At 40.3% G+C, this 20084-nt stretch overlaps 1 protein-coding gene across 6 annotated transcripts; it reads left to right on the forward strand.

Moving 5' to 3' along the window:
- The first annotated feature begins 1725 nt into the window (after positions 1–1725).
- Positions 1726–19053, forward strand: rhobtb1 (Rho related BTB domain containing 1). Of its 6 annotated transcripts, none has more exons than XM_083556968.1 (11): positions 1755–2094; positions 4623–4818; positions 4952–5055; positions 6830–7080; positions 7552–7737; positions 7909–8867; positions 9041–9159; positions 12448–12598; positions 12977–13065; positions 16900–17005; positions 17674–19053. In XM_083556968.1, exons 5-11 carry the CDS (start codon positions 7616–7618, stop codon positions 17841–17843), a joined length of 1716 nt encoding a protein of 571 aa, XP_083413094.1. In that variant the 5' UTR covers positions 1755–2094; positions 4623–4818; positions 4952–5055; positions 6830–7080; positions 7552–7615; the 3' UTR covers positions 17844–19053. The 6 variants fall into 6 exon arrangements, with proteins under 6 accessions (XP_083413090.1, XP_083413094.1, XP_083413093.1 ...); XM_083556967.1 differs by having other exon boundaries at positions 1777–2094; positions 6922–7080; XM_083556964.1 differs by lacking the exon at positions 6830–7080 and having other exon boundaries at positions 1726–2094.
- The last annotated feature ends 1031 nt before the right edge of the window (positions 19054–20084 follow it).

Consider the following 20084-nt stretch of genomic DNA (forward strand, 5'->3'; position numbering starts at 1 on the left):
AACAGACATTGTCTCAAAGCAGCTTTACAGAAAACAACAGTGAAGGTGAATGGTGTGCGTTTGTCCCTGATGAGCAAGCCGTGGCGACAGTGGCAAGGAAAAACTCCCTTAGATGATATGAGGAAGAAACCTTGAGAGGAACCAGACTCAAAGGGGAACCCATCCTCATATGGGTGACATCAACAGATTGATCATAAATCTTTCAACAATACAGAACAATTTGTGATCATCATAGATCCAGCATCAGCTTCTCCATGCCAGGGCCTTTAAACACTCGGCATCTACTTCTCCATGATCATCCATAGGTCCATAATCTTCACGAGGTGGGACGTGACTGGAGCTGGCCAAACCTCAGGATGCCTCGGGATGGGGAGAGAAAGAGAAGCAGTGGAGAGGAATTAGCGTAGCTGCTGTTCATGATATTAACAGCACAAGTTGATAATGTGCATGTGATCATATATTCTGGAGCACAAGGTTATGATGTGATGTGTGTGATGTGTGTATGATGGCGAATTTCCACCTCAAATCCAGTGTTCCCAGTGGTTTTTCCAGTGAAGGAGAAACAGATGCTGAAGCATCAAGGGGCAAAAAAATTACCGATATATCATGCGAAACAGATCGGCTTGTCTAAGAGCACCCTTAGCCATGATAAATCACTTTCTGTACACCCTGGAGTGATTTCAGAGTGCATTATTATGCCAGGCTCACACTGTGCGATTTTTATATTCAATCCTTGACACGTTCCAACCCACAGATCTCACTAATGGTAGCTAGCAGCAAACAAAAGCGATCTGTAGCATTCATTTGGTTTTTGACTTGCCTTGATAATAAAAACGGCATACAAAAACTCCTTTTCCCCCTCCATAACTCTTTAAGGTTCTCTTCTTGATGTACTGTCAATCTGACTCATTTCAATATTTTTCTTTAAGTTAATTGTGAGAAAGTTTTTACGCATCATCAGGTCCGGTGCTCCAATTGATTCTTAGTCAGACCAGCGATTAAAAACTACAGATTTAAGCCTAGGGGTATAGGAATCTTTTGACATTTGCAAATTTTGTCTCAGGAAAAACAAATCATGGAGAAAATCACACAGTGTGAACCCATCTTAAGTTGTTGCATCATGGTTGATCATCTACTAACCATAGCTATCATGATGCACAACAGTAAAACAATGGTAGTAGTCATCATTGTCACAGTCTCCAGATCTCAACCCCATAAAAAAATCTTTGGAGGGAGTTGAAAATCTGTGTTGCCCAGCGACAGCCCCAAAACATCACTGCTCTAGAGGAGATCTGCATGGAGGAATGGGCCAAACTACCAGCAACAGTGTGTAAAAACCTTTTGGAGACTTACAGAAAACGTTTGATCTCTGTCATTGCCAACAAAGGGTATATAACAAAGTATTGAGATGAACTATGTACACAGACTAAGATTTGCAAATTTTGTCTCAGGAAACCAAATCATGGACAAAATCACACAGTGTGAACCCGGCTTAAGTTGTTGCATCATGGTTGACCATCTACTAACCATAGCTATCATAATGCACAACAGTAAAACAATAATAGTAGTCATCATAGTGACTATGAGGTTAAGGCAATAAAGCCTATTGTTTTCCTGTGTGTTTATACACAAATGTAGACGACGTGTCCAGCGCTCGCGTCGATCCTGAATGTTTTTTTCTTCCCTTGAATGAAACCGTAACACGCTATTAATAGCGTTGACGTCAGAGTAGGCGGGAGGGAGGGATGGAGGGAGGGTGCGTCGACGTCACACTGTGGGCTGCGGCTGCTTTCTTTATGAACGCCTGTGAATGGAGCGTCAGGAGCGCGTGCAAGGCTGCAGCCGAGCGGGCGAAGCGCGAGACACAGTGCGTCATTGACTCTTAGGGAATATTTGTTTGTTTGCTCGTTTGTATGTTTGTTTATTTTTGCCTGGGCTCGGGGTGGGACAAGTCAAGCAAACGGGAAATGATCTCGGTGCATGTGCACAGCTAGCAGTCGGAAAGGAAATATTGCAAAAAAAAAAAAAAAAAAGGCGCAGGTCGCCTTGGTGCACTCCTTCAAGTCAAGACAACAAAACAAACCCAAAGACACGGTAGGTGGTGGGGGGGTGGTCGAGCGAGGTGGGAGGTGTTTGCCGGAATGTATGAATGCATGCGCATGCACGTGCGCTCGCGAGTACGCGCGTGCGTGTGTGAGTGAACGTGTATTCACAATCCAGCACTTGTACTTACCTGTTCTGTCCACTTACGGTACCTGTTCTTGTTTACATTCGTACTGCAGCACATAGCCTACCTATCTGATCTGCCCACCGTTATCTTTTATCATTCAGGTCAGTTTTCCTTCTATCTTCCTTCTATCCTATCTTCATAATAAACTACTCGTTCAGAATCCATTTATCCATAAGGCATCATTACAGTGCCAATTAAAAGGTTACAGCACAATGTTGTTATTGCAGGCATCAACAATAGCTTGCAGTACATCATCCATTCAAGCACATCTCAGAGTTTCCAATGTGTTCACTGTTGTGTGAACATTACTGGTGTGTTTTTTGTATGTACAAACTTTTGCTACAATATGCATTTCAAGGTGAACATGCACATTCAGGATCAGGAAACATCACCTTGCAACCAAATCATTTGATTTCAACATGCAGTGCATATGAAAGCCATTGCTATTTTTTTGTTGTATCAGCAAGTGTGTTTCAGCTGGTCTATAGATTTCACCTTTGAATTGATTAGGAGGTCTTTGTTGGGACACAAGGAAAGCTCAAATAGAGTAAATCACTTAATCACATCAGCAGCGTAAGGAATAAACTCGTGCAGATGCAGGTCCAGTGCTTGAGTTATACACATTTTATTATACAGGTCCAGTGCTTGAGTTACACACATTTTATTATACAGGTCCAGTGCTTGAGTTATACACATTTTTATACATCAAAAAGAGGGATATGAAAAAAAAAAAAAGTAATTTTTAATGTGTCATAATGTGGATGTTTTTTGTTTTCTCCACCATTCTGTGTTACACCTTAGACTGGTGTGTATATATTTGAATGTGTTTATAGACATAAATGCATACATGTAATTCTGAGACCCAATTAAAATCTAGGAGCATAAGGTTAAAAAAATTTAAGTAAATGTTTAATATTTTAAATATTTAATAGTAATAATTCTTCACTATTAGTTAATAGTTAACTGTCAAGTTTTTCTTGAGCTACTCTGTGGAAGCATGGGTTCAGGCACGTTCATGCCAGCTGGAGTCCACGCTGCCATTAAAGCATAAATGGGACATAGGAAATACTAAGAAGCCCTGGAATCTATGTAATTATTTAAAAGCTTGAAATGCTTGACTGGAGCTGTCAATTTAATAATAATGCAATCATTTGTATTAAAGATTGTTGGATTCTATTAGAAAAGAATGCACAATGGAAACGTTTTCAGTTTTGCCCTCAAAACTGTGTTTTAGTTTCAGGTTATCCTGAAATCAGCACACAGACCCTTGTGCTGACCCATCAGTCCCTGAACTTGGTCAAACTTCTAGAAAGTTCATGGCCACACTTATTAAAGTTTGTGAGATTGGCCGCCTTTTCTTGTTATTTACTTTGTTTCTTGGCATTTGTTGTCATTCTTCTAGTTCCTAGATTTATTCTTGTGTGTCAGCACTGTCTTTGTTCTCTATTACATGACAGCTTTCTTATAAATAAGGGTTCTGTGTCAATCCTTTTTGGGAACCAATATTACTGTATTGTGGTCTTTACCCAATTGAAGAACCCATGTGGAACTGTTTAAGAGTGTAATTCCTGTTGACACCCCCACTGACAAACATCCAGGTTAGTGTCCAAGCAGAATACATCATTACTATGGGTACATGATACCCATAATGCACTTTGTATTGTTTTGTGTAATGATTAAAGTAATTAGCATCAATAATGCTGTGTCATGCTGGATAATAAGATAAGAAAAAAAATCTAGCTCGCTTACAGTGATGCCATGATTAATGACTGGAAAAATAATGATCTCCTCATAATAAGGTTATGCTGATGCTCTGTATTACTGATATATGATATTATTATGATGTTATATTGATGATCTTCCTCACTTTGTTGGGCAAGCACTGAGAGACAACACTCTCTATTTATTTTTATGAAAATCTTAAGGTGTAAACCCGTATACAGAATGTAATAGACTTTAAGAGCAGGAAAGCAAATCCATCATTCTAATGAGTTCCCATTTAAAATCCCTGTTGGCTATGTAATATAATACACATTTTCATAAACTCCAGTCGGGAGTAGTTCAGTGATGGGATTTGAAAAGAAAAGAAAAATCCTCATCCAAATATGATTTCGTAACAAGCTCGCAGTTTAAATGATAACATACTTGCACTATAGAAGGGGACGAGGGGACATTTTGAATTGTTTGTCTCAGCAGGAACAAGTTACAGGGCAACTATTCTGGGTGTGTGAAAAGTCCTGTATTACATATGCAGTGACTCTGAGCCAAGGTCAATGATCTCAGAAAGCTCATAAACACAGAAACCTGTGATCAGTCAGAGACATTATTTGTTCCCTGTGCATTTTACACAACCTTCCGTGGCTGAAGATGAAATCCCTCTATCCTCATGCAGGATCCTGGGGTGCAGAATGGACTACGAAAGACCCAACGTAGAAACAATAAAGTGTGTCGTGGTGGGAGACAATGCTGTAGGAAAGACTCGCCTTATATGTGCCCGAGCCTGTAACACCACACTGACCCAATACCAGCTCCTAGCCACCCATGTCCCAACAGTCTGGGCTATTGATCAGTACCGAGTCTGCCAGGAGGTAAATCTCTTAAAAAACTTGATCATACTGCATAGGATAAAATCTAAAAGAATTTGCTGAGGCCATTTTTTGGACACAACCGTATGATGACCAAAATCAACCCGCGATGATGATTAAATCTGTTTCCACACAGGTATTAGAACGCTCCAGAGACGTGGTGGATGATGTCAGCGTGTCCCTCAGGCTATGGGACACCTTCGGAGACCACCACAAGGATCGGCGCTTCGCCTACGGCAGGTAAAGTAAGCTAATTTAAGCAAAATGTAAGATAAGATTTATCCCCGAAGACACAGACGCAGCTGTTGATACATTTTGCATAAATATAAGAGCTCAAGTGAAATTGCTGCCGCATCCTGCGGTCAGATCTTTTTCAGGTTTAAAAAAAAGAAATTAAAGAAGAAATCGGAAACTTTTTACGTAAAAAGATATTGAATACGACCTGGCTCATGCATCCATCGCAGCCATTTATAGAGCTTTGATTTGACTCGTATGGCTTTCATAGTTTCTTTTCTTCTCATGACTTTCATTTATTTAATTATTTATTTTCCCCTTTTTTTTTTTTTCTTTTTTTTTTTTAAACCAATTGGTATGAGATTGTATGAAACCTAGCACCTCATATTGAATCTGCATTACCTGTGTGGTAAATCATATTTGTATGCTTACTCATGCATCCTTGAATTGATCCCAATTCTATTTCAAGTTAGCATTGTGTAATTGCAACTGTAACTATAATTTGAAATACATTTTTACTTTGGCGACCATTTAAAAAGCAGTTTCTAATCAAATTTTGGTCCCATGGATGAAAATCGGAGCTTCAAAGATGGCAAATGAAACTCAAATATGAGGCATTTATGTCAGTTTCTTTTTGAAAATCACTCAACATGCCTTGTCTTGTCAACAACTGTAAGAAGTACTCATCTTATTTAGGGGACAAGTGTATATTGATATGTTTCAGCAAAGCTTTTGTGTTGTATACAGCAGATGGTGCTTGACGGTTTGAGCGCGTGCTGACTGGAAAGTGTCTTTTGCTTCTGACAAGCGAGGCAGGCTCGTAAGAAAACAGAACAACAGCAGTCACGCTGCTTGAAGTCCCTGTCATGTTCGCTGAGGGCAAATTAGAAAGCGCTTGATCCTTGATTTTGTGCACCGTTCACCAAATTCGCATGCTCGCATCCGCCTGGCCACGCCGTGCCGCGCTCTCTGTCCTTGGGCCAGTTGTCCTCTTGAACAGAATTACGTTTCCCAATCTGTGATGCCGTTTCTCCTCTCGACGCTTTTACAGGGTCCTAAAAATAAAACAAAAGTGCTGAGGCTATAAACTGTAAAATCAGCCCTGGATGCATGAGGATAGGAGGGCAGCCTCTGGGCGATCACTGGACCCTGATGTCTTTTATCCTTATTGTATATAATAATGAGAGGAACTGTGGACTTTGAAGACATACAGTATTTCTGGATGCTGATCGAGTGGAGTTGCCATATATTAAGTTGGGGGTTCACTTTGGCCTGATGGCATTTGTCTTTAACTATAAGGAGAATTATGCTGCTTCCTTTATACTAAATGGTATCCAAACAGTGCATTCTTTCAGACATAGGATTGCACTGCAGAGATGATATGCTATCAGCTCTTCTTTGGCCAGTGGTTTCAGTATGCCATTGACTTCCTGGAAAGGTTTTAGTTTGGCAGCTGTTATCTGAGCTGTGTACTATCCCATGTATTGAGCATACCTATGTATTGAGCTCATTCCTGATCACTTTTTCTCTGTTTTAAATAGCAATGGATACAGGTTCTTATCCCAAGATATTTGTTTTCAAATACTGTATATTTTTAAAGGGCTGCTGATTGGCCCTGATTGACATATTTCAAAAGGGAAAGGGTTCAGGGTTTGAGGTGTTTTTTACGAGTAAAAGACAGGAAAGATTTCAGTACAAAATGAGAAATTCATTTTACAATATTTTGTTAATAGCCATCACCTACTATGGAGCATTGTTTTGTTCCTGTTTTTGTTTATAGGGCCCCTAGGACCTTAATGCGAGTCTGATCATAATCAAGACACTGTAAGGCTGCAAGTCCACTCGCATCTTTATAACTTTCTGCATTTCCAGTTTGACTGTGTGGTGTGGTAGCTGCGTCCATCGCTTGCCCTGTCAGCGAGTGCTGCGCAATTCCTTTGGTGGACGATGACGAAGGGGTGGTCATACATTGTTCACAGTTCTTGTGTCTTCCTGTCAGCATAGACAGTGTACTAACCTCACTCTGAGAAGGTACGCCAGCCACTTGTCAGTATGTCTGCATGTCCTCCTTCTTAGTTTTTATTTTTTTTATTTTTTTTATTTTGCCATTTTTCCCCATGTTTGAACTGGTCCTAATCGAGGTGGCCTGAAAGAAAAAAAAAACATTGCCGGAGTTGTTCATCACCCCATAAAACAGACGTACGTCTTCAAGGACGTAGGTGTCAACACGATGCCAATCTTTTTACATCCTGTCAGAAGCTCATTGTCAGGCCTGCATCGAGTTTATCGGCAGGTACTTCCTCTGCATGCCGACCAAACACTGTAGGTCAATGGTGTTGCTACGGACGCCGCCTGGCTCCTGTCATGTACAGCATACTTTGCTGCACGTGTTCGCATGCCGTGTCAAGTGATGTCTTGCCTTTTGTAGTATGGCGATGTTTCATGGCTGAGCAGTTGCCAGAGCTCCCATTTTTGTTTTGTTTTTCATTTTCATACCTCAAGGTCTGACGTGGTGGTTCTCTGCTTTTCCATTGCCAACCCCAACTCCCTCTATCATGTGAAGACTATGTGGTACCTGGAGATTAAACACTTTTGCCCACGTACACCTGTTATTCTGGTCGGGTGTCAACTTGACTTACGCTATGCAGACTTGGAGGCTGTCAACCGGGCTAGACGGCCATTAGCAAGGTACTTGTTTATGTATTGATTCTTTACATTGATAATGCAATTTAGTTTTCTTTTAAGATAGTTTACATTCCTTATATTAATGAAAGATTTATAATGTATTAGTTGGAGGAGGTCATGTTTCACTTGCTTAATGTCGGCACATTATTAAATTATCCCCTATCTTTAAAACAGGCCTATAAAACCAGGGGATATTTTGCCCCCAGAGAGAGGACGGGAAGTAGCCAAGGAGTTGGGGATTCCATACTATGAGACAAGTGTCTTTGATCAATTTGGCATTAAAGACATCTTTGACAATGCTATCCGGGCTGCTCTAATCTCCAGACGCCACCTTCAGTTCTGGAAATCCCATCTACGGAGGGTCCAGAAGCCCCTCTTGCAAGCACCATTCCTCCCCCCGAAAGCTCCTCCACCACTGATCAAGATCCCAGAGTGTCCCTGCAACAACCAGGATGGCCCCCGAAAACTGCTGGAGAACCCTGTTTGTGCTGATGTCATGTTTGTTGTTCAAGAACACTTCAATGTGTTCGCCCACAAGATCTACCTATCTACCTCATCCTCCAAGTTCTATGACCTCTTCCAGATGGACCTCTCTGAGGAGTCCCAGTGTATGGTTGTGACGGAGCGCCACAGACGAGAGCACCTGATGCGTACACTCAGCTTGGACACAGATGAAGTCATGTCTGTACTGCCTAACATCTCACCTAATTCCCTGCGGGCTTCTAAGAGTGATGGGACTCTGAAAGTCATGGGCTTTAATGCCAAGAACAACCACAACGGGCTGTCCTTGGCATTTTGGTGCAAAGCCTTCCAGAGCATCCACAAGGAAACGGTGGTTAACCCGGTGACATGCACAGCAGCTGTCATGACGGTGGTAAAGATGGACAACTCCTTCCAGCTGGGACCCTTTAGTGCAGTGCTGCGGTTCCTTTATACAGGAGAACTGAATGAAAAAGAAACTGACTTGATGAACATTGGTCAGATTGCTGAGATCCTTGAAGTTTTTGACCTAAGGATGATGGTTGAAAACATCATGAACAAAGAAGGCTTTATGAATAAGGAAATTACAAAAGCGTTTCATGTGAGAAAAGCCAACAGGATTAAGGAGTGTCTTGCTAAGAACAGCTTCACAGGTAAGAGACATGATTTCAATGCAGATTCATTTGATTGCCTACAGCAGTGAGTAGAATGATCAATATCTCTACTGGAATAACCTACAATACCTAGAACACAATTATAATTTTATATGAATTAATGATTTTGCATGAGCTTTTTTTCTCATGGATTTCTGTTGCCATTTTGGAAGATGTGGTATTCAGGTTGGATGATGGCACCATCAATGCCCATAAGCCTTTGCTGATCTCCAGTTGCGATTGGATGGCTGCTTTGTTCGGAGGCTCATTCATTGAGAGTGCAAATAACGAGGTGAGTGTGAAAACTATGGTCTGTGCACACCCAGCTAATTTCTTTCTTAGATTTTGTCATTTGCTTTGTGTGGTTGGAGGAACAAAAATACTGAATGCACTTTCTTTCTAGCAAGTGCAACCAGGCATCAGTTTCAAGCATTGGTGTATACCAAGCTTGAAGGCAGGCCTATTTTTTTCTATTTGGTTCTATGCTGGGTCAACATCATATACCACTTTACAATTGGGACAGCATTATTTTAGGGATGTCACTGTCCTACTTACACCGAGTAAATACTGCACATTTAATTAGGGTAGTTCTTGTAATTTTCCTATGTATGTATGTGTGTGTGTATGTATGTATGTATGTATGTATGTATGTATGTATGTATGTATGTATGTATGTATGTATGTATGTATGTATGAAGGTATGTAGGTAGTAAGGTAGGTAAGTACGTCGGTGGATTGGTAGGTAGGTGGGTGGGTAGATATAAGATAAGATAAGATAAGACCAGACTGAATTTGTCCCACACTGGGGAAATTTCCATGTTACAGCAGCAAAGAAAATTGTGCAAATATAATGCAGAGACATAGTACAAATATATACAGTACAGTATAGAAATACAAATGAAAGAGACAAACAATATAGTAGTTGTTTTGCACAAAGTTATTGAAGCCGAAAGAAAGTTTATTGTTATTGAGCAGTATAAAAAGTAGTCAGTCTAATCCCTGCACTCCAAAAGACCTTAGACCTTATTATTAGTATGTGTCCACTCTCTTTATTGAGATATATATTCATATATATATATATATATATGAGAGAGAGAGAGAGAGAGAGAGAGAGAGAGAGAGAGAGAGAGAGAGAGAGAGAGAGAGATCGGGCTTGTGAACATTTGTGCTCATTCATCCACAAAGATGTTAGTAAAGTCAGGTATGTAGGTGAGGTGAGGAGGCCTGGGGTGCAGTCAGTGTTCCAATTCATCCCAAAGGTGTTCAATAGGGTTAAGGTCAGAATCCACTCCAACTTATTAATGGTCTAAAGTTTGGGTTCCATTTATCACTATCTAGACCTTTTTTATTTTTATTTTTTTTTAACCTGACCATTCTCCTTTTTCAAGTAGTTTTATTACCATGTGTCTGGCTCCCTCTGGTCTCACCCTAAATCCTTCAGCACAAACCTCATTTTCACTGCACTGAAAACCCCTTTGGCTGTGTAATCCACTACTCCTAACCTTTTAATACACATGAACTATGTAATTTTGGCATAGCAGCAATGCACAGCAATGCATCTCATGCTAGGTTATGAAGCTAGACATGTAATTGTCAAAAAAAATAAATTCACTGCTTTTGTTGCTTGTATGAAATTTTCATTTTTCATCAGGCAGCTTGCATGTTTTTGTGTGGTGCATTTGATACAGAGATATTTTTATACTAGGTTATTATACCACAAAAATATGAAACAGTATCACCCTTATTCTGAGGTCAGCCTGCTTTTGATTCCATTAAACTATAGGACAGAGAAAAGGACATCTTCAGAGCTGGTTTTCACTGAAAGATTCATGGCTATGACAGTTGCATAGGCAGATACAGGATAGACTTGTAATTCATTCATTAATAATTGAACAGTACTTATAAAAATAACCCCTCTTGTAGAACCTAAATACAGGAATACTAAGCAAACAAAAACCCTACTCAAGTTACTCTACTTATCTTCCTTCGAATATAATTGTATAGGGTGGATTTTTTTTTTTTGTGCAAACTGCCATATTAAGCTATCAAATTTGTATTAGTTTGTAGGGTCTAGGCCTAGTTCATATCATTTTATCCAGTAAAACCTCCACATGGTTTACTACGTAGGTATAAAATTACTCACTGTAGCCCATCTGGGAAAGATTGCTATGTGCAGTTTGTGAGCTTCCCACAATCCCTCTGCAAGGAGCTTTTAGAGGATCACTAGTAGCTAACCGTTATTTGGGAATTAGACCAGTGGGTTGCGATCTTTACTGACTTCTTATTAGATGCCCCAAGGTTGTTATTCCACCTTGTGTAGGTGTACAATTAGAGATTATAGCTTATATTTGTCTGTGGTAATAGTGTTCAATAATGGGTACGTTTTTCGTGTGGCACTTTTCATCACTGCTGTTGACTGGATATTATTGGTTTATATATCAGATTGTTCTCATACCATTTGTGACTAGTAGTGTTTTAAAGGCTCGTTGGTGTAGGTCTCTGTCTCAATGCAGTGCTGAATCCACCACTGTACAAAGAGTATTTGGTCAGAGATATTTTGCCTGTAGTGGTGGTCATGTAGGTCTATGTGAACAGAGAATCAGTGAATATAAGTACACTGTTAAAAAGTAGATGGCATTAAAAAAAAGATTTATTATTAGGGTAACTGTCTTTTAATTATACAGGCAAACATATGGAAAGGGTTACTAACATTATACTCTGTTTTTCCAATTTATTTGATTTGAATACTTTTTGACAGAATTTTCCACAGATTTATTTTTTGTGCTCTCTTTTTATTCCTTTTTTTTGTTTTAGTTCACTGTTAGTCTGCCAGTTAATGTGTGCATCTGTTTAGCCTTTTTGAGTCTTAGATTTCCGCAGTCCCATTTTGTTTAGTTCTAGGTTTACTTCCAGGTTTCTACCAGGTCTGCTATTGTTTATGATTGTAGAGAATTCTTTGATTACCTTTTTTCCCTACACTTTGATCCCAACTGTGGATTCCTGCTATGGTTCTTTACCGCAGACAATTACACATGCATCAAATAATTCAATCAATAATTTTATGTTAGTTTAATAATAGATGAATATGTAATGACGTAATGTTCGTATGACGTAAAGATGTTTTCAGTAGTTCAGCCGTAATAGCAATGTTTTTAGTACCCTGTGTTTTTTTATTTATTTATTAATTTTTTTAAGGAATTTCATAATGTATTTTTATTGTACCTCTCTATCGCTATACAATAGTTAAAGGCAGAGATGGCTAGCACATGCTTCCTCCATGTAGTCACGTATTTAAACAGCATTTTGAAGAGCATGCTATTGACCCCTTATACATTTACATAGGACCCCCTGCATAAATAAGCTGATTGGATAGTGTCATTTTGATTGACAGTGAATAGGGTAATGCCATCCCTGCCACTCTGAGAACATGGCCAATATTCTGTTTTGGCCATGCATGGCTGTGACTCCATTGGTATTTAAACAAATGAGTGTGGTGGTTTTTAGGGAGATTTTTTGAGATACCATGTTCCTCAGGACTCAGTGTGTCTGTTGTGTATGTGTGTGTGTGCTCTGTTGCCAGGTGTCTTTTCCTAATACCAGCAGGGCGTGTATGCAGGCAGTCCTTGAGTATCTTTATACCAATCAACTGTCACCCATGGCTGATTTGGACCCAATGGAATTAATTGCTCTGGCAAACAGACTGTGCCTTCCCCGCCTCATCGCCCTGACAGGTGCACCCTCCATCTCTCACACACACTACAAACTTGGATCAAACTATCATTGGTTCTTCTGTTCACTGTTGCTTAGCAACAAGCAACGTCAAGTCTCTGTTTAAAAAAAAAAAGGAAAAAAAAGGAGCCATTTTACACATCATGGAGTGTAGGTTGTCTAGTTAATGTCATCAAACATCCAGGTAAAGCAGAAACCCTGGCAGTCTGACTTTCATCCAAAGCTTGCGTAGGTAAAGGGTTTGTGGAACGGTGCCTCTGACAAAAACAAAACCGCAAATCTGTTTTCTGATTTCCATTTTGCAAACACTTCCTAATGTTGAGCTAATATGGTTTCCCGAAACTGATCTCTATTTTAAAAAGCCGTCTCTTCTCCAACAGAGCAGTATGCTGTGAGTGAGCTGGTGAAAGCCTCGAGGGATGCCCAAGACATAGACGGCGAGGTTCTCAACTACCTAGAGCTTGCTCAGGTGTTTTTTTTTTTTTGCTACATATTATTATATGTTCCTATATAAATATATATACAGTGCAACCTCGATACTCGCAGAGGTCACGCTCTATGACCCCTCAACAAAAAATCACAAGGTTTTGACTCTTTTGATGTTTCCTTTTTCAAGGGGAATTGTACATGTACTGTACTGTAAACTCAAAATAAATTGTGAATTACTTGTCATAAGTGTTTTATTTACTACTTTAAATGAATAATACAATAATAAAATAGTTTTCCAAACATTTTTATGTAATTTATTAGTTCAAACTTTTTCCGGTTCCAAATGAACAGTCGTGAACTGTCGAGGCCGCCAGTATCGAGGTTCCAATATATATATATATATATATATATATATATATATATATATATATATATATATATATATATATATATATATATATATATATATATATATATATATTGGGCTATGGTTCCTTGGGATAGGATTCAGACTCCCTTACAGTAGTGTATAGGATACGCGGTATAAGATATATATATATATATATATATATTTCTTCTTCTTCTTCTTCTTTCGGCTTCTCCCATTAGGGGTCGCCACAGCGGATCATCCGTCTCCATACCACCCTGTCCTCTATATCTGCCTCTTTTACACCAACTACCTGCATGTCTTCCCTCACCACATCCATGAACCTCCTCCTTGGCCTTCCTCTTTTCCTCCTACCTGGTGGCTCCATCTTCAGCATTTTTCTACCAATATAATTCATGTCCCTTCTCTGCACATGTCCAAACCATCTCAATCTCGCCTCCCTCACCTTGTCACCAAAACATCCTACATGGGCTGTCCCTCTAATAAACTCATTTCTAATCTTGTCCATCCTCGTCACTCCCAACGAAAACCTCAACATCTTCAGCTCTGCTACCTCCAGCTCCACCTCCTGTCTTTTACTCAATGCCACTGTCTCTAATCCATACAACAACGCAGGTCTCACCACAGTCCTATAAACTTTCCCTTTCATTCTTGCAGATACTCTTCTGTCACAAATCACTCCTGTCACTCTTCTCCACCCACTCCACCCTGCCTGCACTCTTTTCTTTACTTCCCTAACACACTCTCCATTACTTTGCACTGTTGACCCCAGGTACCTGAACTCCTCCACCTTCTCCACCTCTTCTCCCTGCAACCGCATCACTCCACTGCCCTCCCTCTCATTCACACACATGTACTCTGTCTTACTCCTACTGACTTTCATTCCCCTTCTCTCCAGCGCATATCTCCACCTCTCCAGGCTCTTCTCAACCTGCTCTCTACTCTCACCACAAATCACAATATCATCTGCAAACATCATAGTCCAGGGAGACTCCTGTCTGACCTCGTCCGTCAACCTGTCCATCACCACTGCAAACAGGAAAGGGCTCAGGGCCGATCCTTGATGCAGTCCAACCTTCACCCTGAACCAGTCTGTCGTACCTACTGCACACTTTACTGCCGTCACACTGTCCTCATACATGTCCTGCACCACCCTCACATACTTCTCTGACACACCTGACTTCCTCATACAATACCACAACTCCTCTCTCGGCACCCTGTCGTACGCTTTCTCTAAATCCACAAATACACAATGCAGCTCCTTCTGTCCTTCTCTATACTTCTCCATCAACATCCTCAAAGCAAATAAGGCATCTGTGGTGCTCTTCCTCGGCATGAAACCATACTGTTGCTCACAGATGGTCACCTCTTCTCTCAGCCTAGCTTCCACTACTCTTTCCCATAACTTCATGGTGTGACTGATCAATTTAATTCCCCTGTAGTTACTGCAGGTCTGCACATCTCCCTTATGCTTAAAGATCGGTACCAGCACACTCCTTCTCCATTCCTCAGGCATCCTCTCCCCTTCCAGAATCCTGTTAAACAATCTGGTTAAAAACTCCACTGCCATCTCTCCTAAACATCTCCACGCTTCTACCGGTATGTCATCTGGTCCAACCGACTTTCCATTCTTCATCCTCTTAATCGCTGCTCTCACTTCCTCCTTACTAATCCTATCTACATCCTGCTTCACCAACTCCACATCCTCCAACCTTCTCTCTCTCTGATTTTCCTCATTCATCAGCTGCTCAAAATATTCCCTCCATCTTCTCAACACACTCTCCTCACTAGTCAACACATTTCCCTCTCCATCTTTTATTGCTCTAACTTGCAGTACATCCTTCCCAGCTCGGTCCCTCTGCTTGGCCAATCGGTATAAATCCTTTTCTCCTTCCTTAGTGTCCAACCTCTTATACAGTTCCTCATATGCCTTTTTCTTGGCTTTCGCCACATCCCTTTTAACCTGCTGCAGCATCTCCTTGTACTCCTGCCTACTTTTCTCATCACTCTGTCGATCCCACTTCTGTTTTGCCAACCTCTTTCCCCTAATGCTCTCCTGCACTTCCTCATTTCACCACCACGTCTCCTTGTCTTGCTTTCTATTTCCAGATGTCACATCAAGTACTTTTCTAGCTGCCTCCCTCATCACTCCTGCAGTAGTTGCCCAATCATCCGGCACCTCTTCACCACCACCAAGCCCCTGTCTGACCTCTTCCCTGAACCTCACACTACACTCTTCCTCCTTCAGTTTCCACCATCTTATTCTTCTTTCAAACCTTACTTTCCTCCTCTTCTTCTTCGCCTCCAAAACCATCCTACAGACCACCATCCGATGCTGTCTAGCTACACTGTCCCCCGCCAACACCTTACAGTCTCCAATCTCCTTCAGGTTGCATCTCCTACACAGAAGATAATCCACCTGTGTGCACCATCCTCCACTCTTATACGTCACCCTATGATCCTCCTTCTTCTTAAAATACGTGTTCACCACTGCCATTTCCATCCTTTTAGCAAAATCTACCACCATCTGCCCTTCCACATTCCTCTCCTTAAAACCATACCTACCCATCACCTCCTCATCACCTCTGTTCCCTTCACCTACATGCCCATTAAAGTCTGCCCCAATCACCAATCGTTCTTTCCTAGGTACACCATCTACCACTTCATCTAATTCACTCCAGAATCTTTCTTTCTCCTCCATCTCACAGTCAACTTGTGGAGCATAGGCACTGATGACATTTATCATCATCCCTTCAACTTCCACCTTCACGATCATCACCCTATCAGAAACTCTCTTCACCTCCACTACACTCTTACTGTACGCTTCCTTCAGAATCACCCCTACACCATTTCTCTTCCCATCCACACCATGATAAAACAGTTTAAACCCACCTCCAATGTTCCTGGCCTTACTCCCTTTCCACTTGGTCTCCTGAACACACAACACATCTACCTTTCTCCTCTCCATCATATCAGCTATCTCTCTCCCTTTACCCGTCATAGTACCAACATTTAAAGTACCAACCCGAACCTCTACTCTCCTACACTGCTCCTTTTCCTGCCGTCTCTGTAGACGCCTTCCTCCTCTCCTTCTCCTCCTTCGGCCAACAGTAGCCCAATTTCCACCGGTACCCTGTCGGCTAACGATACCTGTGGCGGTCGTTGTTAACCCGGGCCTCGACCGATCCGGTATGAAATTCTCATTTGTGATCCGCATATTTGATTTGGCACATGTTTTACGCTGGATGCCCTTCCTAACGCAACCCTCCCCATTTACCCGGGCTTGGGACCGGCACTAAGAGTACACTGGCTTGTGCCCCCCTAATGGCTGGGTTATATATATATATATATATATATATATATATATATATATATATATATATATATATATATATATATATATATATATATATAAAGTAGTTGTGTTTAGTGTGTTTTAGTATGCGATGTACAGTGAGTCACATGTTTCCTTTTCCCCCCTCACAGTTCCATAATGCCAACCAACTTACTGCTTGGTGCTTGCATCATATATGCACTCATTATAATAACATCTGTGCCAACTATCGCAAAGAGATCAAGTCCAAATCGCTAGGTAAGAGTATGATATTTGCGTGATTGCCAATTAGCAGATTTACGGTGCTCTTTATGCCAATTTAGAAAGTTGCATTTTTTTGCTAACCGTTCGTTTCTGTTCAATGCAAATATACAACAACCTAGCATAACTAGCATATTTATGTTTCCTGGTTATAATGTTTCATAGCTAATTTAGGTCCAGGTTAGGATTAATAGACGTAATGAGTAACCCAGAAATTTTGTAGGAATGCTGATAAGGGATTTAAAATTATAATTGTAGCATGTTGTAAAATCTTTCCAGGAAGTTGTAAAAAGTCAATCGTTTGATTTTAGAATTAGGTCTATTTTCTGATTTTATAGTCTTTATATAGTGTGTGTTTGTGAGTGTTTGGGCTATGGTTCCTTGGGATAGGATTCAGACTCCCTTACAGTAGTGTATAGGATACGCGGTATAAGATATGCATGGATGGATCGATGGATGGAATAATTGCACATGTGCCTGTGGTACCTTAATGTTTCCATAATTACAACCTCTCAAGTTTCTATTATTCCAACCTTAGTGAGACAGCCTGTAATTATCCCAATGTCCTCAACCTTAACAGACCTCTGTGTACGAGACCAGTGTGTATTTTAGTGTACCACCTTTCTTGCCCTTGATTGTTCTCGGTCTGTCTGGCGTGTGAGCAGAAAACCAACAGTACTTCGAGAAGCATCGCTGGCCTCCGGTTTGGTACCTGAAGGAGGAAGATCACTACCAGCGCGTGAGGAAGGAGAGGGAGAAGGAAGACGTGGTCCTGAACAAGCACCACTCTCGTCGTCGCTGGTGTTTCTGGAGCACTTCTCCTGCAGTGGCCTGATCAAACAAGAGCGAGAAAGAGACAGAAAGAGAGGGAGGGAAATCCAGATAGAGATGGCACTTTCTTTCTGCTAACTGCTAGCTATTTTCTGTCTTAAACGTCAGATGATAATATCTGGAAATGCACTGAAAATCTTTTCAAAGCACAACTTACAAACTGCATCCACACAATAATAGGGAAAAAAAAAAAAAAACACATCCTTGGACAATTCATTTCTAATATTCAAATGCTGCTAGTAACCACATGCTGGCTTTCATCGCCATTTTAGAATATAAGATCTAGAATAAATTCTAATCTACATCACGGCCTTTACGACTCGAACCCAGGATACGTAATGAGGCAGGATCCGTGCATGCTGAACGCTAAACAGCGGCTTCTTTTGACACCAGCGCTAACAAGAAACATCAGGTACATCCTACCCGCTGTATGTTACGAGGGCCTTAATGGCACCATGTCCATACTTTTCGTAGTGCCCACGCTATATAACCTTAGCTCCCCTAGCTAGTCCTGTAATTTAGTATAAAACATTACTGGTCAAATAAAAAACGTTGACTCCTCGTTGTTATTATTAGAAGGGCTTAGCACTTACGGCTTTGTTCAGGGCTTACTTGAAACAACCGAGCAGCAAAACAATCAATAACCCCTGACCACATATACTATCTTCACCGTGATTGTGCTAGATGTTACATGTAGGTGTTCTATAGTAGATTTGACCTTTTATCCTTTATACACATTTGACGTGTTCATTTAAAGGGTTAAGAAATTCGAATGTAAACGAAGCAATAAGCTTAAAGTACAGGCTTTTGCTTTCGTGTGATATTGTCGTCTCTATGTAGTGTCGGTCAGGATAGACGATTTGTGTTTGTATGTGACGCACCGCATCATCACCGCATCCCGATCCAGCCAGGTCAGACTGACACAGAGAGGGGAAACTCAATACTTGAAAAATAAAAAACACTCGCTTCTGTTTTTAGCCAACGTAGCTAAATATTATGTAGCTGCTGCTCACTGGTGATTTGTGGTTTTCCAGGCAGATTGTATGTTCATTTTTATTAGCTGCTGCAAAACCAAGTGGCTGGTTCATTTGGTGTTTGGCCTTTTGATTTCGCTCTTCATCGCCACCCATAATGCCGGCTGTTGGTTTATGTATTTATTTATTTTGTAAACAAAATATTGTATGGTGAATTACAATAAATGATCCATTTACTTACGCAGAGTCTTTTCTGTCTCTGTAAAAATGTAGCTTGTGGTAAATCCTCAAATTTATCACAATAAAGATGCATAAACTTTTCCCTTGAAAGGGCCACATTTGATTGAGGGCCATGGGCCTGATGTAAATGGTGCATTTTATCACACTGTATTATATTAAAATTAAAGTGGTCCTGGTTCCCCACATTTATGATTTCATAATTAGAAATAAATAAATACCATAACTTTATAACCTGCTCAACTATGGTATTCTACTTTAATTAAACTATTAGTACCACAAAAACATCAAAACAATCCCATTTATAGCACAATAGGGTCCTGATTCAGAAATAAAGATCCGAGTCAATGGCGTTTCCTCCCTTTTTTTCTTTTTTCTCATGGCATGGAATGCTCTACTCAAAAGCAATATTATTTCCATGGTAAAAACAACATTCACAGTGATTTAAATGGCAGGTACTCTTTTTTTTGTTTGTTTGTTTTTTATTGTTACTATTTGACAAAGAAATTTTAAAATAGCAGATTTATGGTCAGAGTCTGGGGCGGATTCTCAAGCACTAGTTCATTGTGGAAAATCCAGGAAATTTTCCACCATAAGGGAGTCTACTGATCTTTCCGGTCCTATTTGCCTTTATATTAACATTTAGGGTGAGGAGAAAAAGAGTCTGGCGAGGATCAATTACTGACACTGTAACATAAACAATAACTAAATTATACATTTAAATAAGAATATTTGATAAATTTGTGGTATAAGAAGAAGAAAGGATTTTGGAATATGCTCTTAATTCCTTATCATTGGTGATTTTTCTACAACAAAAACCATTAGAAAAAAGGTTATAGGAAATTAAAGCTGATGGTTTGCATCATGCAGGGTGAGTTTGGATATGTGTTCAAAAGGAAATTATGCATATACAGTATATATTTTTTTATACTTTACTGGTCCTTTCTTGTGGTCTTTCAGCCATTCTTTATATATTTTAAGAATAATCAGGTGTGAGGAAAAGTTTCCTGTGTTGTTATGTGTGAATAAATTGG

Source organism: Silurus aristotelis (genome assembly GCF_946808225.1).
Source record: "Silurus aristotelis genome assembly, chromosome: 12".
NCBI classification, from domain to species: domain Eukaryota; kingdom Metazoa; phylum Chordata; class Actinopteri; order Siluriformes; family Siluridae; genus Silurus; species Silurus aristotelis.